Source organism: Pecten maximus, chromosome 3, assembly GCF_902652985.1.
Source record: "Pecten maximus chromosome 3, xPecMax1.1, whole genome shotgun sequence".
Lineage (NCBI taxonomy): Eukaryota > Metazoa > Mollusca > Bivalvia > Pectinida > Pectinidae > Pecten > Pecten maximus.
The window spans coordinates 27,896,212-27,923,192 of record NC_047017.1 but is presented as its reverse complement, the minus strand read 5'-3'; the positions used below and the strand labels follow the sequence as shown (position 1 = coordinate 27,923,192).

Genomic DNA, 26,981 nt, shown 5'->3' with positions numbered 1-26,981 from the left:
GTCATAAACAGGATACATAGTTACAGTCAGAGTGGTCATCATATAAACAGTTTTTAGTGGATAACATGTGATAAAGTCTGCATTGAAGACAGTTTGTGGGTTTGGAGTGGCATGGAATGATTTCGGTATTTAGATGAATTTGGCATGCCTATGAATGATAAAAGTTTGATACATGTCTCCCTGTCTAAATTGCATGTATACTACCTAGACTGTAACGAATCGTTCTACATTTAATTTTGAACTTCGATCTTTTGTGTGTCTCCATTGACCCAACAACATTAAACGAATATCAGACAAATGCAAACCAAATCAAATTGTGTGTTACTGTAAACTTAACCAGATGTGGTTTGTTACTGTGGACTGGATTTAAAGGATGCATTCAATAATTTGAATTGAATTGAATCATAAGGCATACTGATGATCTTACTGCAGTCAATAACGAAGTTTCCTGTGCAATGGAGCAATCATAAATGAAAGTGTAGTCAGTGCACGCATAGAATCCCTGGAAAATGTACACCAATGTGCTTAATTGGGAATTTTCTGTCGGCTTTTACAAACCTGGGAATAGGTAGCCTGTTTCAAACTGCTTAGTTGCCTCATCAGTGAAGTAAATAAATTCCTAAGAGGACGATAAAAGTGGTGTATATTTAACAATTCTGGTCTAAATATGTATACAGTATTATAAAGCACCATGTTTATATTATCAGATTTCACTTTAATCCCTTTTCAGGACTTTTGATTTTACTTTTAATGTGACTGTTCCCAATTTGATTTTGCATGAAGAATGCTTTAAATATCATCATAAACTCTCTATATAATAACTTGATTTTTTTTTTCACTCTCCCAATATTTTATTATGTTTTTATTGTTCCTCAACAGATAAGTTCTTCCACTCCAACACGGGCAACCATGCCAAAGAAACTCAGTGGATCATCTTCTTCATCAACACCCAAGAACAGTGTCATCAGCAGCATTCCGCGTCGTACAGGTCGTAGTGAAACCTTCAGTCCAGGCGACGCCCGTGTTCAGACCCCTGCTGAGAAAACACGCACTACTAATGGTCAGGATGTCAGGAGGTACGTGCATAGGTGTCCAGACATGGAGACTCTTGGTGGGGGACATAAATGTGTAGAAGAAATCGGTGTTTCGTAGAGGAGGGACCTACCATGTATAAGTTTCGAGACCTAGGGTGTATACAGAAATCGGGATGCCTGTAAAGGGAATGTACATGGATAATGTAGTCTATTGATAGAGGACATTAAAGTATAGAGGAGAGACCAACTGGGGATCAGTCTAGAGGAGACGGATCATCTAGCCTGACATCTGAAAAACAATAGCACCAATAACAATTATAAATGTTCAATACCTTGTCAGCAGATGTTTAAGGGGTATACCACACAAGCTAGCATTTCATATGATGCTTCTTGTCAAAAGAGTTCACCTCAATTTACCATATAAACAAACATGAAATATTTATTAAATGAACATTTGTGTGGTCCCGATTGCATCACAACAGGTTCACATTTTATTCAGCTGAGCAGTGTGAAATATTTGTATTCCTTTTTGAAATTGACAAGATCCCAGCAGAAATTTTAAGTTAACAGCATATACACACTTGGTGTTATAACCCAAACCTTTATATAAAAGCTATGATGATGTGACATTTCAGTTCTGAATTGCCAATGCGCTATATTTAGGCAGTCAGTTTTATATTGACGGGGGGTATTCCCATTCAACTTGTGCCTTTCCTCTAACTTATTTATCACTCCTCAGAATATATTCTGGACTAATTTGATTATGGTCTAAAAAATAAGCTGACTTCTTTGCATTCTTGAAAATGTAAATGTAGGTATGGGAATTACAGATATTCTAACATCCTTAGTGACAATGTTGTTTGTGGGGTTGGTACCCTCTGGAGTCTACTATCTGTTTTTGTGTGTGGAATGGGTGTTTGTAATCCACTCTTCTTATCCTTGGTGTGTAAAACTAGTTAAAATTTGTATCTAGGCAATTTCTATTAAATGTTTTATAAAGTTGTGTGATGGGGAGTGGTCTAAATGTACTAACGGGACGGATTATCTGTTTAGCATGCCAATTAATCCCTCTATATATATTACATAGTGGATAATATCTGTCTCTTTTCTCCATGTAGTCAACCAACAGAACCTAGGTAAATACTCTTTTTAAGTTTTAGATGTCTTGTGCCTGACTCGTGTAAACCAAATGAATGCTTTTTTAAACAAATTATAAGATTTTGAGTTGAATGATTCGATTTGTTATGTTCTCAGTTATACACATGTATGCATTCTTTGAGTGAATGTTTTTATGGTTTTTTTTTCTTCTCAGCTTTATAAAAAAATATCTTAAATTTTTTTCTTGTGAACTATTATAAAGTATGTGTACACATATTGATTTCTCTGCACCTTTTCTGGTAGATTACAGACTTAACAGTAGTGTACAAAGGATTGTGTACCAGTAACAGGGGCGGAGACCGGAGCATCGCATAATCACACAGCCTTTCAGATTTTCTATGCATGTACAACTTTTGATACTGAAGAGGGCAATGCCCTTTTACGAATCAGCTGTTCAGGGATAATGCTGGTGTTTAAAACTATTGACCAATTCCGCCCCTGTTAAGTCAGTGTAACTCTCGTCAGACGTGAACTTCTAGCTGTTGTTTAGAGGAGATGTGTTATATCAATGTAATACTAGTGGTTTAGATAGGTGTGGAATGCTTTACTCTTGTTGTATGTACTTCATGACGTTGAATGTTGAGATTTACTCCGCTGTGTGTGCATGTTGTTTCAGCCCTATGACCAATTCTACAACCCCTTCATCATCAGAAGTACCTTCAGTCAGACCTAAAGGGCATGGCCATGTCAAATCTGCAAGTTTAAGTCAGTCTCAAACTTCGCGGGTTACAGACTTGCCTCCCTTAGATGGTGAATTTCGGCCAACGTGAGTACAGAAAAAAAGGAGTTTCATCACGGTCGCTTCACTGCTTTTTCAGCAAAGGAAATTATCTCATGATGTATTCTCAGAAAAAAATTGAAACAGGCCGGAGAAATAAAGGCATAAAAAAAAAAAAAAAAATAGAAAATAAAATTTGAAACTTGTTCAGCTCAGCCTTCTCATGCAGGTTATTTAGACAGGAAATGAAAGAAACTGTCCATAAAAAGGGGCTCTTAAATCTCTTAAATCTGTATATATAGCTACTCTCTGTGCCTTGTAAGTTGTATTTATGAATGGAGCCGTCTGACTAATATCTCTAGATATGTATAACTCTGCATTGTTTATATATCTTATGTTTCTCTGTACCTATTTTGAACTAATATCATTCTCTTCTACATATTCTGCTCAAATTTCCAATTATTTATGCATTTTACATGTTCATTTGGGTTTGGTATACATGTTTTTGCTTAAGTCAGAAGCTAAGAATTTATTGTGTTGGCTTTTTACTAACAAATAATGAGCAGTAGAAAAAAGAAGAAGAAAAAATGAGAGAAAATATATAAAACAAAAAACAAACAATGTATGGTATAAAATGGAAGTTGTATTAGAGAAGTACCAACAGGCTAAAAACATACTATTTTAACTTGGTTATAAGGCTACTTATGTAAATGTAGGTTGTAACTGATATATAATCATAATGGAATTTTTATGTCTGGAAATTCAATTTGCTACAGAAATGCCAAATTTTGATACTTATTTATGATGTATATAAAAATGATTTCCATATAATTTCCTTGATTTGGTCAATCTAGATCTAATTCCTATGATATGACTGGATATGTTAACTTTGGGGCAAGTCACTGTTTCCTTACATAGTATCAAATAAGTGGAAAGTTAACTTGCTTTGTTAATAGTACAGATACCTTTTTTCCTGCTTTAGAGTTTAATACAGGAATCCCTTGATATTTCAAGATGCATTCATCATTCATTGTCAATAAAAGAAAGTTTAACATTAGTTTGAAGGAAAGGAAATATTTTGATTGAACATTTAGTTTCACTATTATAGGTCACAGAAATATAATGGATAAGCTTGCATGTTTCACAGGAAGGATATTAATATTTGTGCTTTTTGCCCACAGAACGGCTCCAGGAAAAACCTCCACTGTGCCTGTCTCCCCAGCTGCTCCTAAAAGCTCCCTCTATCGTAACACAGCCAGTAGGAATACATTCCATGGTGGGCCTATTCGGGACAGACGGCAGCGTCAATACAATGGGCCTGACGGTCTTCCGTCTCATTCTCAGGATACCTCTGCCATGGGCCAGGCAGGCCGCATGTCTTTCTTAAATAAGCTTACATCAAAATTTAGCAGAAGGTAAGATTTAAATGATGTCAGATTTAGTTAAATTTTTATATTATTTTCTTCTGAAACTAAAAAAAATATTTATTTCTTATATCTGGAAATATTACAAATCATGATACATTCTGTTCACACCTTTGGAACTACTGTCATCATTTTGATATATACAAATGAATGACCTTGTGAAGAGTTAGTTCCCTTTCTCTATGTGTTGCTGTATATCTTTGTGATGAGCGACGTGTCATGTTTGGCTTGAGTGTATTAGTAGCAGGAAGTTGCATGATCACATTGCTATGCAAGTCACATATATTTAATTATATATCTAACATCAAATTGAGTTTACATGTCCATTACAGACATGTGATATCTCCTAATATTACTGGCTTCTCTCGGGATCCTTTTAGCTTCCTGAATAATCCAGATTACCGTTTTTCCCTAAATTATTCTTATTTTCTTTTGTTTTTTAGAGAATTCATACCAGAAAACAATAGTCAGGGTCGGGACATGAAAAAAAGGTATTTGAGATAAGCTGAATCTCACATTATGTTTTATTTGGGAAATACCTCACATAACATTGAAAGTAACTTGCACAAAGATGAAACCTTTTGTTTTAGAATTGCACACCGGTAAGTTAAAATATGTTGCTTGAGAATTGAAGATTTTATCAATTTGAGTAGAATTAGTACAGGATGGCGCTAGCTACTGTATATCAGGTTGTGTGAGTGGCAGAGTTTACAGATTATATACAGCAAGTAAACCAGGTGGCAGAGTTTACATGTTATATACAGCAAGTAAACCAGGTGGCAGAGTTTACAGATTATATATACAACAAGTAAACCAGGTGGCAGAGTTTACATATTATATACAACAAGTAAATCAGGTGGCAGAGTTTACATATTATATACAGCAAGTAAACCAGGTGGCAGAGTTTACATATTATATACAGCAAGTAAACCAGGTGGCAGAGTTTACATATTATATACAACAAGTAAACTAGGTGGCAGAGCTTACATATTATATACAACAAGTAAATCAGGTGGCAGAGTTTACATATTATATACAGCAAGTAAACCAGGTGGCAGAGTTTACATATTATATACAACAAGTAAACCAGGTGGCAGAGTTTACATATTATATATACAACAAGTAAACCAGGTGACAGAGCTTACATATTATATATAACAAGTAAATCAGGTGGCAGAGTTTACATATTATATACAGCAAGTAAACCAGGTGACAGAGCTTACATATTATATACAACAAGTAAACCAGGTGGCAGAGCTTACATATTATATACAACAAGTAAATCAGGTGGCAGAGTTTACATATTATATACAACAAGTAAACCAGGTGGCAGAGTTTACATATTATATACAGCAAGTAAACCAGGTGGCAGAGTTTACATATTATATACAACAAGTAAACCAGGTGGCAGAGTTTACATATTATATACAACAAGTAAATCAGGTGGCAGAGTTTACATATTATATACAGCAAGTAAACCAGGTGGCAGAGTTTACATATTATATACAACAAGTAAACTAGGTGGCAGAGTTTACATATTATATACAGCAAGTAAACCAGGTGGCAGAGTTTACATATTATATACAACAAGTAAACTAGGTGGCAGAGTTTACATATTATATACAGCAAGTAAACCAGGTGGCAGAGTTTACATATTATATACAGCAAGTAAACCAGGTGGCAGAGTTTACATATTATATACAACAAGTAAACTAGGTGGCAGAGTTTACATATTATATACAGCAAGTAAACCAGGTGGCAGAGTTTACATGTTATATACAGCAATTAAAACAGGTGGCAGAGTTTACATGTTATATACAGCAAGTAAACCAGGTGGCAGAGTTTACATATTATATACAGCAAGTAAACCACTTGGCAGAGTTTACAGATTATATACAACAAGTAAACTAGGTGGCAGAGTTTACATATTATATACAGCAAGTAAACCACTTGGCAGAGTTTACATATTATATACAGCAAGTAAACCACTTGGCAGAGTTTACATATTATATACAGCAAGTAAACCAGGTGGCAGAGTTTACATATTATATACAGCAAGTAAACCAGGTGGCAGAGTTTACATGTTATATACAACAAGTAAACTAGGTGGCAGAGTTTACATATTATATACAGCAAGTAAACCAGGTGGCAGAGTTTACATATTATATACAACAAGTAAACTAGGTGGCAGAGTTTACATATTATATACAGCAAGTAAACCAGGTGGCAGAGTTTACAGATTATATACAGCAAGTAAACCAGGTGGCAGAGTTTACATATTATATACAACAAGTAAATCAGGTGGCAGAGTTTACATATTATATACAGCAAGTAAACCAGGTGGCAGAGTTTACATATTATATACAACAAGTAAACCAGGTGGCAGAGTTTACATATTATATATACAGCAAGTAAACCAGGTGGCAGAGTTTACATATTATATACAGCAAGTAAACCAGGTGGCAGAGCTTACATATTATATACAGCAAGTAAACCAGGTGGCAGAGTTTACATATTATATACAGCAAGTAAACCAGGTGGCAGAGTTTACATATTATATATACAGCAAGTAAATCAGGTGGCAGAGTTTACAGATTATATACAGCAAGTAAACCAGGTGGCAGAGTTTACATATTATATACAGCAAGTAAACCAGGTGGCAGAGTTTACATGTTATATACAGCAATTAAAACAGGTGGCAGAGTTTACATATTATATACAGCAAATAAACCAGGTGGCAGAGTTTACATATTATATACAGCAAGTAAACCAGGTGGCAGAGTTTACATATTATATACAACAAGTAAACCAGGTGGCAGAGTTTACAGATTATATACAGCAAGTAAACCAGGTGGCAGAGTTTACATGTTATATACAGCAATTAAAACAGGTGGCAGAGTTTACATATTATATACAGCAAATAAACCAGGTGGCAGAGTTTACATATTATATACAGCAAGTAAACCAGGTGGCAGAGTTTACATGTTATATACAGCAATTAAAACAGGTGGCAGAGTTTACATATTATATACAGCAAATAAACCAGGTGGCAGAGTTTACATATTATATACAGCAAGTAAACCAGGTGGCAGAGTTTACATATTATATACAACAAGTAAACCAGGTGGCAGAGTTTACAGATTATATACAGCAAGTAAACCAGGTGGCAGAGTTTACATATTATATACAGCAAGTAAACCAGGTGGCAGAGTTTACATGTTATATACAGCAATTAAAACAGGTGGCAGAGTTTACATATTATATACAGCAAATAAACCAGGTGGCAGAGTTTACATATTATATACAGCAAGTAAACCAGGTGGCAGAGTTTACATATTATATACAACAAGTAAACTAGGTGGCAGAGTTTACATATTATATACAGCAAGTAAACCAGGTGGCAGAGTTTACATGTTATATACAGCAATTAAAACAGGTGGCAGAGTTTACATATTATATACAGCAAATAAACCAGGTGGCAGAGTTTACATATTATATACAGCAAGTAAACCAGGTGGCAGAGTTTACATATTATATACAGCAAGTAAACCAGGTGGCAGAGTTTACATGTTATATACAGCAATTAAAACAGGTGGCAGAGTTTACATGTTATATACAGCAAGTAAACCAGGTGGCAGAGTTTACATATTATATACAGCAAGTAAACCAGGTGGCAGAGTTTACATATTATATACAGCAAGTAAACCAGGTGGCAGAGTTTACATATTATATACAGCAAGTAAACCAGGTGGCAGAGCTTACATATTATATACAGCAAGTAAACCAGGTGGCAGAGTTTACATATTATATATACAGCAAGTAAACCAGGTGGCAGAGTTTACATATTATATATACAACAAGTAAACCAGGTGGCAGAGTAAAACTCATTCAACTGTAAACCTGTTTAAGTTGTAAAGCTCATCAAACTGTACAGGAGATATCACATGTATGTACATGGTAGTGAAATATTAATTTGTTAATACATACATGTTTATTTTGAAATTGAGAAAAATTTGAAATCAGTTGTACAGCATACAAATACAAACATTCATGTACGGTACATATATTTCCTTTTTATTTTACGGTTTAAAAAAGTATTTGTGCAAGATATTTTGACACTATTTTAACGAGAGAGTGATTCCTGCTTTGGTGTGACTCCTGTGCCCCCCTTGGGCTGCCTATATCTGCGGTCTGTTTCCTACTACCCTACAGTTTCCTTTTCAGGTGTAGCGCATTGTTGTGTCACTGAAATAATTGATCCTGTAGTGAAGCTTTAGGTGTGGTGTTAACTCCTAGAGACAGTGGAATATCTGTGGGCCCAGTTAAAAACTAGCCTGTAAATATGCGAAAAGCACAATGATGACAGAAAGGCAACTGGAAAATGTTCTTGTGTTCACTGTGACAACTAGAGGGCAACACTGTAGCTTAAGTTAACTGATCACTAGAGGGCAGCAGTGCAGCTGATGTTTATTGTGACACTAGAGGGCAGCAGTGTAGCTGATGTTAATTGTGACACTAGAGGGGCAGCAGTGCAGCTGATGTTTATTGTAACAACTAGAGGGCAGCAGTGTAGCTGATGTTAATTGTGACACTAGAGGGCAGCAGTGTAGCTGATGTTAATTGTAACAACTAGAGGGCAGCAGTGTAGCTGATGTTAATTGTGACACTAGAGGGCAGCAGTGTAGGTACACTAGAGGCAGCAGTGTAGCTGATGTTAATTGTAACAACTAGAGGGCAGCAGTATATCTTATATTAATTTTGACCACTAGAGGGTAGTAGTGTAGCTAATAATTTGTAATCTTTTGTAATACACTTTCCACTGACACTAGGAATGAACACCTGTATTTAGTTGCAATGTATTTAGTTATTGACTATCTTACTTTGTACTGAATTGTATATATAACTGAAATATTTTTTATCAACAAGCTACAGTAAAGTGTAAATTACAAGCAGAGGGCAGATGGCCCATCTTCTTTAGTTTTCTTCAAATCCTAAATCTGCAATGTGTAGATTAATTGATGTGGATCTTACTGATTTGTAGCTTCTTTCTGAGTGAATTTCTATAGTTCTAGCATTTTTAAACCCCTAGAGTTGATCCAAAGGGTCACTTAATTGACTCTAAAAATTTCATCCTAGGTATAACACTTCATTGTCTCCATCTGACTCATCTCAACTGTCCCGATTGCAAGGGTAAGTTTTACATCAGGTTTTCATTGCGGTATGAGGCTAGTTTTAGAAATTTTCACAAAAAATAAAATTAAGAATGATTTTGGTAATGTGGAAATAAAGGCTTGATTGGTTGGTAAAGGTAATGTAAATATAACGGTAATTTTCATTTTACTGTAGTGGAACATAAGCCTTTATTAACCTGGTTTATGATCTCTTATATATTATCACTATTAATATACATCACTGGTAACTTTGTAGTATGTGTATTTTACCATGTTGAAGGGGAATATTAAAACTAACTTTTCCCTTTTCATGCTGGCTGCCCTTCTTTACATGGGAGTTACTCATTGTTCTAGTGACATATCAGACTGGTGTTCTGGTATTAACATGATTGTTTTGAATGGCGTCTCCTGACATTTGTGAGTAAAACACAGTAAAACATATTGAAGAAGACCAGAGATTTGTAGTGGTCTCAAGGCAGACCTGGCATTACGTTTACGGTGGACCCGGTAGCAGTCATTATCACATGAGTGTAAAAGAGTAACATAAAAAAAAAACTATTCTTAAGAAAATAAAAAAAAATCAACCTTTTAAGATATAAATTTCAGTAATACTATCAAAATTTGTTGAAATTGTCAGTTAATTTTATGGAGATAAATACTCTTTTGCACTCCTCTCATCAGTGACACGTGTCAAACAGTGACATTCAAACCCTAGCAGTCAGCACTGAAATTCTAATTTGTTGCATGAGTATTGCATTATTTGTTACTGCAATACTACTGGTGTTTGGGATTTGATGGGTGTTATGGTACACATTTGCTTTGATGTTAACTTTTCCCCCCATCACCTTGCTCTTTTGTCATATGTATCACCATTTTAGTATTAACCAGAGTTGTGTAACCTGCTCTAAACGCATGTCAAGTTTTCCTCTGCTAAACATGCATGAATGCTTTGATAAAGATATGAAACAGAAAGGGTTTACTGTTACATAGGTATCTGGTTGTAATATAAACGTCGGTGGATAGCTGTAATGCATATGGCAGTAGCATGCATTTTATCTTTATTGCTCGTTTTAGTGTTCTACCTGAAAAGTTGCCATATTACCCTGTCAAATTTTGAAAGAAAAAGAAAATTAAGATTAAACATTTCACATCTTTAAATCATGAATTACATTGTAATATGTAATTTGTTGATATGTTAAGGTTTTATGCAACTTTTCCTTGATTTTCCTGTAACAAGAATGAGATAGAAGTTATTTTGTCACTATTACCACGAATTACATAAACCCTTAATAACCAGGACATATTTCAGATTGCGACAAATTTCAATACAAAAAAGTTAATTGAGTCTGCACTATCCATGATTTTGACCTAGATCTATTTAGAAGAATTTATTTCCTAAAAGTTGTGTATAAGGGTTCATGTAGAATCACAAGCATGACTGACTGCTATCCGTAGGGCCACCGTAAACACTACTAATACGTACCTACAGCTCCATGTCAGGAGGGTCAGCCATTAATATGTTTTCCTACTTGATTTTAATTTTCAGCAAATTGTTCCGCAGGTCAGTCAACGAGGGACGTGAAGGTGACCCGATCAAGCCACGGTCGCTGCGCTTCACCTGGAGCATGAAAACTACCAGTTCAATGGATCCCAATGAGATGATGAAGGAGATCCGCAAAGTATTAGATGCTAACAACTGTGACTATGAACAAAGGGAAAAGTTCCTCCTGTTGTGTGTCCATGGCGACCCCAACACAGATAGCCTAGTGCAATGGGAAATGGAGGTTTGTAAATTGCCAAGACTCTCCTTGAATGGAGTTCGTTTCAAACGGATTTCAGGAACTTCCATAGGATTTAAAAACATTGCATCTAAAATTGCGAATGAGTTGAAACTTTGATGTAGGGCCCATTGCTTCAAGAACGGACAAGTAGGTTATCCTGGAGCGGAGGCAGGTTGTGTGGTGTCCTTGTTAACCTGAAGGGTATCCCCGAGGATCATGAGCTGTGTAAGGTGTCCAACGCTGGGCCAGTATGGAAGGATACAATAACCACCTCCTACTCAATCTCCTGTAACATTATCCCCCTCTCCCCACATGTATAATTTTTGTACAATGTTAATATTGTAAAAAGGTCACTGTATTATAGCTAAATTAGACACCCCAAGGCGAGACCAGGGTTTGTACACATGTATGTAAAGAGAAAGAGAATAATGTGCTTTAATGTATTAAATGCAAACTAAGTGATGAATGTTGTTACAAGGCATTTCACCTTCTGCTAGTCAAAATGAATTAGCAGCCCTATTCTCCCCCAGTAAACTTAATTTTCTTTCCTGTCTCTCGTCTCTATAATTTTTCCTGTCTCTTGTCTCTATAAACTTTCCATGGTGCAATCGTAATTCTGGTGGAAGAAGGAGACATATTGTCCATTTTACATAGAACAGTTAGGAATGATCAACTGAGTTGTTCTCATTCACTCGTAGGAGCTGCTCAGTGGTTTGAACTGATTACATTGTTTTATTCAGTGGGCTATACTGTAAATGGCCAACATAAGTAAGGGATAGGGTTAACTCTGACCACTCTAATCATAGCTACAGTGTTGAATGCAATGGTCGACTTGATGTTAACCACAGCTACAATGCAGAATGTAATGGCTGACGTGACGTTAACCATAGATATAGTGTAGAATGTAATGGCCAATGTTACCGTAACCATAGATACGGCATAAAAGGTAATGGTAGATGTTACTGTAACCATAGATACAGTGTAGAAAGTAACAGCTGATCTGACTTTAACCATTGCTACAGGGTAGCTTGTAATGGCCAATGTGGCAGTAACCATAGATACAGTGTAGAATGTTAAGGCTGACACGACCGTAACCATAGATACGATGTAGAGTGTAATGGCTGACACGGCCGTAACCATAGATAAGATGTAGAGTGTAATGGCTGATGTTACCGTAACCATAGATACGATGTAGAGTGTAATGGCTGATGTTACCGTAACCATAGATACGATGTAGAGTGTAATGGCTGATGTTACCGTGGCCATAGATACGATGTAGAGTGTAATGGCTGATGTTACCGTAACCATAGATACGATGTAGAGTGTAATGGCTGATGTTACCGTAACCATAGATACGATGTAGTGTAATGGCTGATGTTACCGTAACCATAGATACGATGTAGAGTGTAATGGCCAATGCCACTGATCACTCCATAGTGTTTCTCTTTGACTGTGATACTATGAACACACTTGTGTGTTTATAAACATCTAAATACTTAGCTCTGTGAATGACAACAACTCAGTGGGTCGAGCTATGAACAATATAACATGTATGGGCATTTGATAGGTGTAAATCCCGAGTCATTTGATAGGTGTAAATCCCGAGTCATTTGATAGGTGTAAATCATGAAAATTATTTTCAAAAACTATTGAAGAATAAATGCCAAAGATATTGTAGATTCAGAAGAATAGGTGTTACAAGGTCGTGTTTATAACTTCTTCAATAAATTTAACATGTTCGAAGTACAATTTAAAACCTCCTTATATTTCTAGCAAGTTTTATTTGTTATTAAACAGTATATCAAAAGATATTTCTAATGAAGATTTTATGGAAATTATTACCGTGTCAAAATGAAGTACAGTGGTAATGAGGTGGCAAAGTGTTACCATATATGGAGGTTTTACTGTAGTTTACCCAAGTAGTCACTCCTGCACCTTCCTTACTGGGTTTACTAAGGTTCATAAATCACAATAAATCACACCCTGCTTTAGTTTTGTCAGCAGACCTATGGTGCTTTAACACCACCTCACCGATGATTTACATATGCCTGGGTTGAGAGATGTACGTTTCCACTGAAATTCGATTTGTGTCTGATGCGTGGATGTAGATGACTTGTGATTTTGTCTGTGAGATGAACTTGGCTCCAAAACCCCTGTCTGCGGTCAATCATGTACTAGTTACTAACACTCCTTGACAAAGAAAATGTTGGAAAAGTTCCACAATTCTTGTTGTTTCTGACCAGCACAGGTGATATTCTAGAATCTTTAGATAAATTCAACAAGAGTCTAATTTCATTCTGAATATAGAATTTGGAATTGAACCAAAGCATACTTGTGCTGAACTAAAACTAATTTCCTAAAATTCTGGTGTTAATTAAGTTGTTGATATGTTTTGTCGTGATATTGAAATGTGGTCTGTTCTACCGGACAACAGATTATGCAAGTTATGCACCCGTTATTGTATGATCTCAGATGTCATTCATCCTACCTTGGTCGCCACTGATTGCCGAGACCTGCTGATGAGTATTGTTCTACTATTATAATGTCATTCTCATTAACTTCTGTGGGTATGTGAGATTGGAGTGTTTAGGATCATGTGCTTTGGCTGGACAATTGTGTGTTGAACTGTTGTTGAGTATATGAATTAAGAGTCTACAGGATCGTGTGTTTGACTGTCACTGGGACAATAATATTAATTGAATAATCAGATGATGTTGATCAACATGCTTCTTGTCCATACACAGTGTCCTGTTACACTCAGTTTCATAAAGTCATCCCTCAACTCTCCTATTTAGTAATGCCATCTCTCTTCACATATGAAAGCTCGGCAGGAATTTTGCTCATTTCATTTTAGGGCGACACCAGTCACTAAATTTTGCTATTGGATGCATTCAGCTTGTGTGATGTTTTAAATTAGACACAGTAAGTAGTGTTGGATTGGTTACGCTTTGTGTTCTAGCAGTCTGATTCTGCATACAAGTTTTTTTGGAGAAATTTCGATTAAAATAGCCGATTACTTTGCGAATCAGCTAATTGTTGTAATGTTTTACAGCCCATCAACAATCATTTAGGGCTAATGATCAGCTAATACTAACATTCCTATATATGTCATCTTTGTTGGTGTAGAAAGTTTTTTCCTATCAAGTCTTCTGGGTAACAGTAATATAAGTTAAAGCAAAAAAATAACTGCAAGGAAGGAAATTTTCAATGAATGTTGTGTATGGATTATAGAATTAAACTATGTAAACACATACTTCATTACACTACACCATGGCTGACAAATGACTTATACTGTAAGGAAGTAATGTGTTCTAGATACATAATAAACCAAATATCATACCTGCTTAGTTGATAGTGAGAGCAAATGGATGCCTGATTGTGAGTGGTATAAAAGAAGATACATGCCTAGTTGAACGCCGAATGAGGGCAGAGGAAAGAGAATGCACTGGAACCCATGGGCCATTATTGTGAGAGGATGGGTATAACCAAAATAAACAGTAAATTTGTGGCCAGCAATACCACACCAAGGGCAGAGCAGCAATGGTGCGATTAAGATGTGATGATTTCAGTGGTAGACTCAGACCAGAAAGACCTGTCATTTTGTCCTTGGATTACTATACTGTAGAGAGGGTATGTTGGATTACTATACTGTAGAGAGGGTATGTTGATATATTGGTGACAGCAGTCAGGACATTAGAATCCTTTATTCTGACACATCTAAACATTGGTAGTGTTGAGGAACCTGAAATGCCCCATATGAATATTCAATGAAAAGGTTAATGTGACAGGTCATTTTGGTCTGATTTTAGCACAGTGCCACAAATGCATAATAGTGCGACTGTTTGATTTTATTTATTAATATGATTTAAGGGTATTTTGTATGTAATATTTTTAACATTAGCTAATAATAATAATAATATGGAATTTCGATGATTCTATATATATACAATATACATATATATGTATTGGAAATGGTCAATAATCTATTCCTAAATGACCTATAACAGGAGCGAAAGTGATTTTACAAACCTACCTATTTATTACAAATAGTAGTCAAGAATATGTTGTTGGCATCTATAACCTAATGACATTGTACCGAGATCAATTAGGACAAAATCTATTTTATGTTTAATTTTATGTTTTTTGTCTTGTGTTCGTTTCTGTTGAGCCTGTGAGGTTATTGTCATACTGTTTTATTGAACCCAAGTAAGATAAATGACCATAGAAAGCAAAATAGACTTGTCTGAGATCTTAAGGAAAAGATGTCAGTTATTTTTACCAAGTAAATAGATATCTAGAAATCCACTCTATTCGGGACTGGGTGATGAGTTGATTATGATGTTGCTGGTAACTGTAGTGGACTAATGGGATATGTGCTGCATTTGTTTGATTTATTTTTAAAAAGATCCTAAAAACATTTGAGCAGCAGACCAACTAGTTGCTTATATGCCAGCATGTCGTACGATGACTCACATTTCGAAATATACCAGTTGGCTTACACCAGTATCACACATAAGTTATATGTAATGCAACTCAAACGCTAAGTTATACATGATCCTCAGAATAGACTGTAAAGTTCTGTACAAATTCTTGAGAGATAATTTATGATCCTCTGTATACAAATTGAAAAAAATATCTATATATTAGTAGAGAGTCCATCATTATATACGTGTGTGTGGATACAGAGCCTAATCAGCCTGGAGATTCCAGGAGAGGACATAAAGCCTGCAATAGAAATCTGTGAAAACAGATGCTTCATTTCGTGGTTTATTTTCATTTCTTTGATTTAAATGTTCTTGCCAAATTGCAAGAAGTTGATAAGGAATGAGCGATAGTGACACCAAAGAACACTATTGCTGATTTCAGTTATAGCTGTGATTATTCGCCAGTGTTCAGCATTATGTGTTAGACAAGTGCTTGTTTTCTGGTGGAACAATGCTTTCTTGGACATATTACCAGATTTAAAATTAATTCAATCAGACACTGAATGGTTGACTTTATTCAATAAATCAGTTTAATTATTTGATATTAAGTGCGTGGCTATGGACAAGAAAACATTGTTTCAAGCCAGAAGTATTCGGTACATAGTGATAACAATGAGCTTTCTTATCCTATTGTAAAATCATTGTATAGACGTGGTTTGCCTTGTAAATTTGATCCAGTTTACAGTGGCTCGTCTCAACAACTGTTAAGTTGCTTAAGTTTACATAGAGTGGTCAAACAACTATAGGGTTGGGCCAGTTTACTTGGTGAATAGAAAGGTATAGTCACAGAGTAATGAAAGTGTTGAGTGGTCATAGAGGTTGAGGTTTGTATTGATAATGTATATTTTATCCCACCAGGGGCCTGTACACAGGTATGTTATAGCTGTATTTTGAGTGAGAGTGAGACAAGATTGTGATATACTTCATGCATATGAATTTTCTTTTTTAACACAAATCAAACTGGCCCACTGCATACGGAAACAAAGCAATTTCCTAACGCAGGAGAACAGAAAGCAACACAGAGCAATTTTAATCATGTGAGGAACATTACACACATCATTATGTTGATCTTTTATGACTTCCTCATCAGTACCTTTTAGTTTATACATGAATAATAGTGAACAGACAATTAAAATTTTCATGAAATGGATGATAACTATAAAGTGATTTGTTGTTGTTTGTCTTTGGAATACTTCCCTGCATCTCGGTAATTTTTGCACCTTGTACATACAACATAACCCATTTGACAAAAAAAAAAAAAAAAAACTTTTTTGGTGAGACAGTTTCGTTTCTGAGTACAACAGAACCTCATTGGGTGAGACATTACAGCCTCTGTACCAGAGACCCTAATCATTTGAGACATTTTGGTTTTCGTGTACAACAGAACCTCGTTGGTTAAGACATTTCAGCTTCTGGGTACAACAGAACCTCATTGGGCAAGACATTTCAGCTTCTGTGTACAACAAAACCTCATTGGGTGAGATATTTCAGCTTCTGTGTACAACAAAACCTCATTGGGTGAGATATTTCAGCTTCTGTGTACAACAAAACCTCATTGGGTGAGACCTTTAGTGTACAACAAAACCTCATTGGGCGAGACATTTCAGCTTCTGTGTACAATAAAACCTCATTGGGTGAGACATTTCAATTTCTGTGTACAGCAGAACCTCATTGGGCGAGACATTTCAGCTTCTGTTTACAACAGAACCTCATTGGGTCAGACATTATAGCCTCTGTACCAGATACCCTAATCAGGTGAGACATTTTGGTTTCTGTACAACTGAACCTCATTGGGTGAGATATTTCAGCTTCTGTGTACAACAAAACCTCATTGGGTGAGACCTTTAGTGTACAACAGAACCTCATTGGGTGAGACATTTCAATTTCTGTGTACAGCAGAACCTCATTGGGTGAGACATTTCAGCTTCTGTGTACAACAGAACCTCATTGGTTGAGACATTTCAATTTCTGTGTACAACAGAACCTCATTGGTTGAGACATTTCAATTTCTGTGTACAACAGAACCTCATTGGGCGAGACATTTCAGCTTCTGTTTACAACAGAACCACATTGGTCGTGACATTTCAACTTCTGTGTACAACAAAACCTCATTGGGCGAGACATTTCAACTTCTGTGTACAACAAAACCTCATTGGGCGAGACATTTCAACTTCTGTGTACAACAGAACCTCATTGGCTTAAACATATGGACTTTGGTATACAACAGAACCTCAATGGATGAAGTACTCTAACATCCATATACAACAGAAGTTACAGTGCTTCCTCATTGAAAGAACTTACTTAGAATTGCTGTCAGCATCAAAATTCAACGGTCAAGGTCACTTGCAAAATACAAATCATCTTCCATGCAAAATCTAGAGTTTGCTTCGGCCAATCTTAATTCAAACTTCTTTCAGTACTTCCATACTTGGTGTTTGCTTAGATATGATTTGCATTGTCAAAGGTCAAGGTCACTTAACTATGAATATAAAATCAATTATCTTGCAGTAACATGAGTTTCCTTTAGGATGATAAGTGCTTGCTTGCAATTGCTTTTTCAGCTTTGAAGGTTAAATGTCAAGGTCACACTTACTTTAGATAGAATTAGAGAATTCACAGGCCCCATATTCTCCTGTCAAAAATGTATGTTATAATGTGTTCAGTTAGGTTTTATGGCAGAGTGTATTTAGAGTTCGCCAGTTATCTGTCGGTCTGACCCCCATCCAGACGAATGTGCTGCTTTCATTGAAACTTAAACTGGCGTTACACTGATGTGCAATAGGGTCTTTACAAAGCCTAAGATCAATGTTACTAAAAAATACAACCCAAAATATAATGTCGGCAATTATTATCCAAGGCCCAACAAGAAAATTTAAACATTCTGAAATTTGACGTGATAATGCACTAGGAAATGCTGATTTACATTATTGGTTTAAAAACTTCCTTACGGTCAATATAGCTAGGAATATGCTTCTAAAGCACATCATATAAGGCCCTTATAATTAAAGAATTCCAAATTCGTCCTTTCAGTTTGAGATTAGTTATACCCTCTGGTGTTCTAATTTTAGTCATAAAAAACTGTAAAATCGACACAGCAGTCCTGCTCAACGCCGCTGTTGGTGAGCGCCAACTAAGCTGATGTTTTTGCACCTTACACTACTTAAAGATGCATTAAGGTTTTTTACGTCACTGCCCGAACAAATACTAAATAACGCGAATATATCACTGAGATAGTGGAGCATTACTGTAATATACCCTCGACTATGTGGTAAAGGTCATCATTCTCAAATGTGGCCAGTCATCAGTTGACAACTCAAGAAGAGGATAACATGCATGAAGAGGTTGGTTTTCAATGCAACCGGTGACGGCGCATATGTTGTCGGAAGAAGTGAGGTGGTAGAAAATTGATGTAATTAGTGTGTTTGTATATACTGGTCGGGAAAGGAAAACGCAGTTCGAAATTGCCCGGCTCACCGCGGGAAATAACGTTATAAAATGGTTTAATTAAATTTTCTGAAAGTTTCATTCATGCACGTGTAGTACCACGTCAAATTCGAGGTATATCCAGGGGTACCCCTGTCAAAATGAATAGCGTTCTGGGCCTATCAATATCGTGGGTGCCCTACGAGCTGCAGTGGTTGCAAGGACTCTTGCGCATAGAATTGATCAGGGTATTCACCTACTCCTATAACATAAGAGGCCGCTGGACGGCTCTTTTTCTATCGGATATTATATTGCCGACTACACGGCGCCTGTCAAAAGTATCTCGCCGTGTAAAACCTTTAACATTGTTGGAGTAGGTATTCACCCTCATTTGCATACTGTTCCATTCTTCATCCAGCGCCAACGTCAACTAAGCCACGTAATGTAATTAGATTGTTCGGACTACATCTTCTTATGTCCATCTCGTCCCATAAAAACTATCGGGGAGAGGTGGGCTCAACCTAAAGTTTGACGAAGGTACTAAGCGCACATAGAAGAACGGAGTGGTTCCCTATCTTTTAATTACACCATTGTTGCATTTTGTATAAACCGGACGATTTGTATTTGCGATTCTGTACATACCATGCATACGTGACCATTCATACACCGTAATGTGTGCATGGTATGTCAAATTGATGTTTCCCCTATAAGTTTAAAGAGGCTTACCCGCAGACGGCCCAGTAAACGGCACATCTCCGATCACTAAATAAACTTCAGTACACGTTTCTATGTGACAAAATTAGAGGCTTTCCGACTTTATTTCTTGAAAACAATTACAGAATGTGTATTTAAAAGACGTTTTAAAACTCAACCTGAGAGGGAAATGTATGGAATATAACGGCAAATCTTCTTTGTAAATCACCGCTGCCTTTGAAGTTATCACTGTGCGGCACAGATGTGCCAATCAAATTAGACTCCACTTTATAGCGGGGACTTATTGCGGGTTGCGATTAAATAAATAATATTAAAAAATGAGGTTTTAATATCACTTTTCAGCGTTTTAAAAGGAAAATAAAATGAAAAACTCAACAATTCCAACAATATGTCATGAGTAAAAAAATCTTTTTCTATTAGCCAATTTTTCTGATCTCTCTGCGGGCAAGCCTCTTTAATCAAATTTATGAGTTCATGATCGTTACTTATTCATCATTTTGGCCTGCTATTAAAACAGTCTTCATCAATATTATCGGAGAAGGCAGAGACGTAAAGATACGGCTGAAAGGCCAGAAGGCTGTGATAGCGGACGTAAACCCCGTTAAATAAATAAGGTGAGGTACCACGTACACTGCCTGGTTTCTTGCCTCAATAAATACTTAGCTGAAAAACAATATACCAAAACCTTGTTATATGGTCCGGTATTAACATTAGTAATATCAACAACATAACGGTCTCCGTTACAACCTGTTCCACATTGTCTTTTTCTGTTTCGTAATAAACATTATAAACAACCTGGAGGCAGAAGGGCGGGGTTGTATAACAAACGGCCCAGCAGAAGGGCGGGGTTGTATAACAAACGGCCCAGCAAAGGGTCTCTGGAACAACGATTAACGCGAGTTAGTCTGTATGGTTTACTATATATACTATATGGTTCAATGTCCGTGTAACGGTTATGGTCATTTAAGGACGGATATAGTTTGGTAACCAGAGACGTATAATAAATGCATAATTTACCTATCTAATGACACTAATAGAGGTCGCCATCTGGGTAGTAACACCTGTCCGTTATAGGCCAGGACACCACACAGCAGATAATGCGGGGTTGACAATCACAGCCTTGCCCCGGGACATATCTACGTCCACGAACATGATAGCATACCGTCGCTAAATGTATCCCCTGCTGCTAATCACTCATGCTTACATGTGAAGTGTATTCGTAAACATTATAATTTGGATAACGAATTTCATTATCGTGTTCGTGATTGAAGAGAACAACAAGTGACATAATTGAGCAGGCCTTCATTTGTCACCACGAGAACATGCTCGCCCCAGGGTCGTTTTCCCGCGCTTCCTGTCGCAGAACTTCATACAGCAGCTGGCGTATATAAGGGACACGTGCCCGGTATGTATCAGTAAAAGGACAGGACGCTGGGATGGACATTGCGTCGTGTGAACTCTGGAACCGAGAGTGAGTAAATTCCAGTTCCAACTTCAAAGGATTGTCGAAATATGAAGGACATTGACTTGTATCGTGAATATCTTTATAAATTGGGAGATATTTTTTCATAACCGGTCACTTTATTTCAGAACAACAGTTACGAGAGTTGTGTTAAAAGAACATATACATATATAGAAGTTTGTGATGTCTGTTAGAACTACTATTTGGACCGTTGCTGTTTCCTACGTGTACAGACTTTGGGAGTAAAACGGTTTTTTCGTTTTGACATAAGTGTTACGGTTTGGTGGCCTATGGACAGGACTGCGTGAGTTACGACAGTTTATGAACATCAGTCTGTTTGGACAGGACTGCGTGAGTTACGGCAGTTTATAAACGTCAACCTGTTTTAAAAGTCAGCGTTACGGTCGTGTGGTTAGGTCAACGTTTAATGTGTCTGGTTTACCACTCAATGAGTAGGTCTTTTGATGGAGGAGTTCTGGTCGACTGGGTTAGAAATCATTGGAATTAAATTTCGATACAACTCCTGGTGTAAGTGCTTCATACTTTAATGCACATGTATGCCTTACATGACCAAATAAACTTATGTTGAAGGGGTAAATTAGTTGATGGTGGAGATACTCTTAAGTATGGCAGCGACCATCATTCCAAAAATGCTGGTAGCAAGTTCGACGGATTTATACGTGTCAAATGGAGTTAATACCAATGGAACTAATAACAGCTCAGTCCCAAGTGAAGCTGGTAGCTGCCTGACGTCATACTGTATCCCAATGACGGTCGCCATCAGCGTCATCGCTCTGTGTGGTATCATCACTAACTTCATCGTCATTTTAGTTATAACAAGAGACTCGCGTCTGCGTAGACCGACGTTTACGGCAATCGTCGCACTGTCTCTGTGCGACTTTACGTTCCTCCTATTCCGATACATCCGGTATATAGTGACCGGGTACTTCCGGGACATCATACCCCATAATGTAATGAAAACTATCAAGTTTGTGTGTGACCTGGTTGGTTTGACGGCGGGTGGGTCCTCCATTGTACATGTAATACTGCTGTCTGTTCTTCGTTATTACATTGTGGTTCATCCATTGAAGAGCCACATCGCCATCACAAACAAGAGGATCATTTTGGTGTCCCTGGGTGTTTGGGTATTAAGTGCGCTGAACGGGTGGTTTTACCTGTATGCCGTGATAATAAACAGGAAGAACGACCTTCAGATGTCAAAGGTCACCAATATCGTGGTAACCATGGTGATGTCCATTCTCCCGTTAGCCATCATCTTGTTCTTCCATGTTCTAAAGGCCAGAAAACTGAAAGATTCTATCGCAGCGTGTAAACTAAACGCCACCAAACAAATGTCGCAGATCGTCACCTTTGTCATCGTCACCTACATTGTCACGACGACACCTGTCAACACTAGAGACATACTTGTGATTTCCTGGGGAGATACAAAGGAGACATGGATGATGGTGTTTGGTCAGGTCGGTCGGCTATTGTTATTCCTTAACTACGCCATCAACCCGTTCATCTATTTCGTCCATTCCCCTCAGTTCAGGAAGAACATCCGATGTTGCTGGAGGAGGCGAGCTACTCGTTACGTATCTACTGAAAGGACGCTTCGCTCAATGTCGTCAAACTCCCGCGTGACAGAGGCGGTCAGTCTCCCTCTAGACAATACTCACCTGTAATGGTCCGCCGGACAATACTCACCTGTAATGATCCGCCGGACAATACTCACCTGTAATGATCCGCTGGACAATACTCACCTGTAATGGTCCGCCGGACAATACTCACCTGTAATTATCCGCCGGACAATACTCACCTGTAACGATCCGCTGGACAATACTCACCTGTAATTATCCGCCGGACAATACTCACCTGTAATGATCCGCCGGACAATACTCACCTGCTTTGATCCGCTGGACAATACTCACCTGTAATGATCCGCTGGACAATACTCACCTGTAATGATCCGCCGGACAATACTCACCTGCTTTGATCCGCCGGACAATACTCACCTGCTTTGATCCGCCGGACAATACTCACCTGTAATGATCCGCTGGACAATACTCACCTGTAATGATCCGCCGGACAATACTCACCTGTAATGATCCGTCGGACAATACTCACCTGTAACGACCTGTATTTGGACGCACAGGGTCCAAGTTTTAACCAAAAACAAATGTGTGATAAAAAACATATGAACGTTTCTTTGACCTGAAATTCTACGCGAGAAATATGATTTTTGTTTGTTGAAAATTGGATGGTAGATATAATCGCTACGATGATAGTGAGTTGGCGGAAAATAATCATCAATTTATCTTTATTACGTTGGTAACAGTGAAAAAAGACATGGTCAGGATATTTTTTTAATTCGTTTATTTAATCTGAGAGGTATTTCCATGAAAACTAGACATATATTTCCCCCTGAACCTTCGTCAGAATTGGAAGAAAGCCTTCACTGGAGCTGAGAATTTAAGTGCGGTCAACTTGTCCTCGTGTTACAGCAGATCATTACACTAGTAACACGTACAATAGGGAGATTTACGAAAGCTGAATAGGGCCACAGAACATAGTTTTGTACAACAATGCCCCCTTGTAAAAACTGTTTAGTTTCTCGTAATTCCGGCCACTATAGCTTTCCCTCTATTTCCCTAGCTGTGTTCCTATTCGGCTCCCATAGCTGTATCTGCTGTTATTCTCCTCGGGCCGAGTTATTTATCCACAGTGTCCACACACTAATGAGGATGTAACAGTGAAGACTTTTTTTTATCTGTGAAACCATTCAGATCCCCATCCCATAATCATATATAGCCTTGCTGGGCATCAAGAGATGAACACAATCCTGATGTAAAAATTGGCCCTTGGTTCTTTCCCCACCCCAAGGGACTTATAGTTTCTTTAAATACAATCATGATGAATCTTGACTTTGTTTTTGGTCTTGTTTACTTTAGAGTGCTCCCTCGTCGATATAAACTAACAAAATGAGACCAGTCCTTGGGTATACGGCCCTATATAGTCAGAGAATAGCAGGAAAATCCTTGAGTACCTCCTTCAATACGAGGGCACAACTTATCAACCAAACCACCTATATAGGGTGTTTATTGTGTGTAGAGTGGGCGTGTCCGTCAGTGCACGTAGGGATGTTTATTGTGTGTAAAGGGGAGTGTCCCGTCAGTGTATATTTGGTTTTATTGTGTGTAAAGGGGGTGTGTCCCGTCAGTGCATGTAGGGTGTTTACTGGGGGTGAAGGGTGTGTGTCCCGTCAGTGTATGTAGGGTGTTTACTGGGGTGTAAAGGGGGCGTGTCCCGTCAGTGTATGTAGGGTGTTTACTGGGATGTAAAGGGGGCGTGTCCCGTCAGTGTATGCAGGGTGTTTACTGGAGTGTAGAGGGACGTACCCATTCAGTGTATGTAGGATGTTTACTGTGTGTAGAGGGGGCGTGTCCTGTCAGTGTATGTAGGATGTTTACTGTGTGTATAGAGGACGTGTCCCGTCAATATATGTAGGATGTTTACTGTGTGTATAGGGGGCGTGTCCTGTCAGTGTATGTAGGATGTTTACTGTGTGTATAGGGGGCGTGTCCTGTCAGTGTATGTAGGATGTTTACTGTGTGTAGAGGGGGCAAGTCCTTTCAGTATATGTAGGATGTTTACTGTGTGCTGAGGAGACGTGTCTTGTCGGTGTATGTTGGGTGTTTACTGTGTGTAAAGGGGCGTGTCCCGTCAATATATGTAGGGTGTTTACTGGGATGTAGAGGGACGTACCCATTCACTGTATGTATAGGGTGTTACTGTGTGTCGAAAAATTGTCTGGTTTTTGCTACTTTTGCTAAAGGTCTCTGGCTATGTTTTGGTTCTGAGTTTAATGATGGATTCGTTAAAAAGAGGCGATACCACGGCATCGTTAATCATTTAAATGTAATTTAACTGTTTAATGCAATCAAAATCCTAAGAAATAAAATTTGACATTCTGCGCAGTGTACATATATAATTACACGGCGATAACTTATGACGGGAGCCATATATAATCTACCAGTTATGTTCAGGTTGGGTGGTTCGCCCGGCTTCTCGTTTTCTATTATATCGCACTTGTTTTGTTTTTGTATACGCGGAAATAGATAAAGATAAAGAACGATAGTTCATAGTTCATAATTCAATATTTATATATAGATGGAAGAGTATTTACACTTGTATGTTAATGAATATAATGTTTTGAACTTCATCTTGATTAAATCCGCTTGTCGGAGGGCTAGCTGGCAAACTGATGTTTGTGTCGTGTCTTTTATGACGTAGTCCATAGACTCGTAAAAACACATAAAGACTTCTGTTAGACGATAATGAAGACAAATGGCAGAAAGTATTGTCATACTATAATCCGAATATAAATATGGCGGGTAATACTCGATACAAACACTACTATGTCTAATATAAATATGGCGGGTAATACTCGATACAAACACTACTATGTCGAATATGAATGTATTACTCGGTACAAACACTACTATGTCGAATATGAATATGGCGGGTAATACTCGGTACAAACACTACTATGTCGAATATGAAAATGGCGGGTAATACTCGGTACAAACACTACTATGTCGAATATGAAAATGGCGGGTAATACTCGGTACAAACACTACTATGTCGAATATAAATGTGGCGGGTAATACTCGGTACAAACACTACTATGTCGAATATGAATATGGCGGGTAATACTCGGTACAAACACTACTATGTCGAATACGAATATGACGTGTAATACTCGGTACAAGCACTACTATGTCGAATATAAATATGGCGGGTATCACTCGGTACAAACACTACTATGTCGAATATAAATATGGCGGGTATTACTCGGTACAAGCACTACTATGTCGAATATAAATATGGCGAGTATTACTCGGTACAAACACTACTATGTCGAATATAAATATGGCGGGTATTACTCGGTACAAACACTACTATGTCGAATATAAATATGGCGGGTATTACTCGGTACAAACACTACTATGTCGAATATAAATATGGCGGGTATTACTCGGTACAAACACTACTATGTCGAATATAAATATGAAGGGTAATACTCGGTACAAACACTACTATGTCGAATATGAATATGGCGGGTAATACTCGGTACAAACACTACTATGTCGAATATAAATATGGCGTATAATACTCGATACAAACACTACTATGTCGAATATGAATGTGGCTGGTATTACTCGGTACAAACACTACTATGTCGAATATGAATATGGTGGGTATTACTCGGTACAAACACTACTATGTCGAATATAAATATGATGGGTAATACTCGGTACAAACACTACTATGTCGAATATAAATATGGCGGGTATTACTCGGAATAAAACTACTATGTCGAATATAAATGTGGCGGGTAATACTCGGTACAAACACTACTATGTCGAATATAAATATGGCGGGTATTACTCGGAATAAAACTACTATGTCGAATATAAATGTGGCGGGTAATACTCGGTACAAGCACTACTATGTCGAATATAAATATGGCGGGTATTACTCGGAATAAAACTACTATGTCAAATATAAATATGGCGGGTATAATACTATGGGCGGCCGTTTTAGGATAA

The 26,981-nt window shown here is 37.5% G+C and overlaps 2 protein-coding genes across 17 annotated transcripts in view; both read left to right on the top strand.

The window, feature by feature from the left end:
- LOC117323787 (MAP/microtubule affinity-regulating kinase 3-like) overlaps positions 1–16,933 on the top strand; it is a 63,365-nt gene extending 46,432 nt beyond the window's left edge. For 5 of the 16 annotated variants that reach the window (XM_033879227.1, XM_033879224.1, XM_033879225.1 and 2 more), the window contains 7 exons: positions 880–1,076; positions 2,153–2,170; positions 2,809–2,958; positions 4,092–4,325; positions 4,778–4,825; positions 9,471–9,524; positions 11,052–16,933. In XM_033879227.1, the coding sequence (XP_033735118.1) occupies positions 880–1,076; positions 2,153–2,170; positions 2,809–2,958; positions 4,092–4,325; positions 4,778–4,825; positions 9,471–9,524; positions 11,052–11,403 (1,053 nt within the window). In that variant the 3' untranslated portion in view covers positions 11,404–16,933. The remainder of the gene's footprint in view (positions 1–879; positions 1,077–2,152; positions 2,171–2,808; positions 2,959–4,091; positions 4,326–4,777; positions 4,826–9,470; positions 9,525–11,051) is intronic. The other 11 variants (XM_033879239.1, XM_033879229.1, XR_004531834.1 and 8 more) reach the window with 10 other exon arrangements.
- Positions 16,934–20,319: 3,386 nt separating this feature from the next.
- LOC117323786 (delta-type opioid receptor-like) lies at positions 20,320–25,634 on the top strand. Its single transcript, XM_033879222.1, has one exon. The coding sequence runs from the start codon at positions 21,975–21,977 to the stop codon at positions 23,052–23,054; it is 1,080 nt and encodes a 359-aa protein (XP_033735113.1). The 5' UTR covers positions 20,320–21,974; the 3' UTR covers positions 23,055–25,634.
- The last annotated feature ends 1,347 nt before the right edge of the window (positions 25,635–26,981 follow it).

Excerpts from the sequence above, each read along its gene's own strand:
- LOC117323786 (XM_033879222.1), top strand. The coding sequence starts at position 21,975 with ATGGTGGAGATACTCTTAAGTATGGCAGCGACCATCATTCCAAAAATG.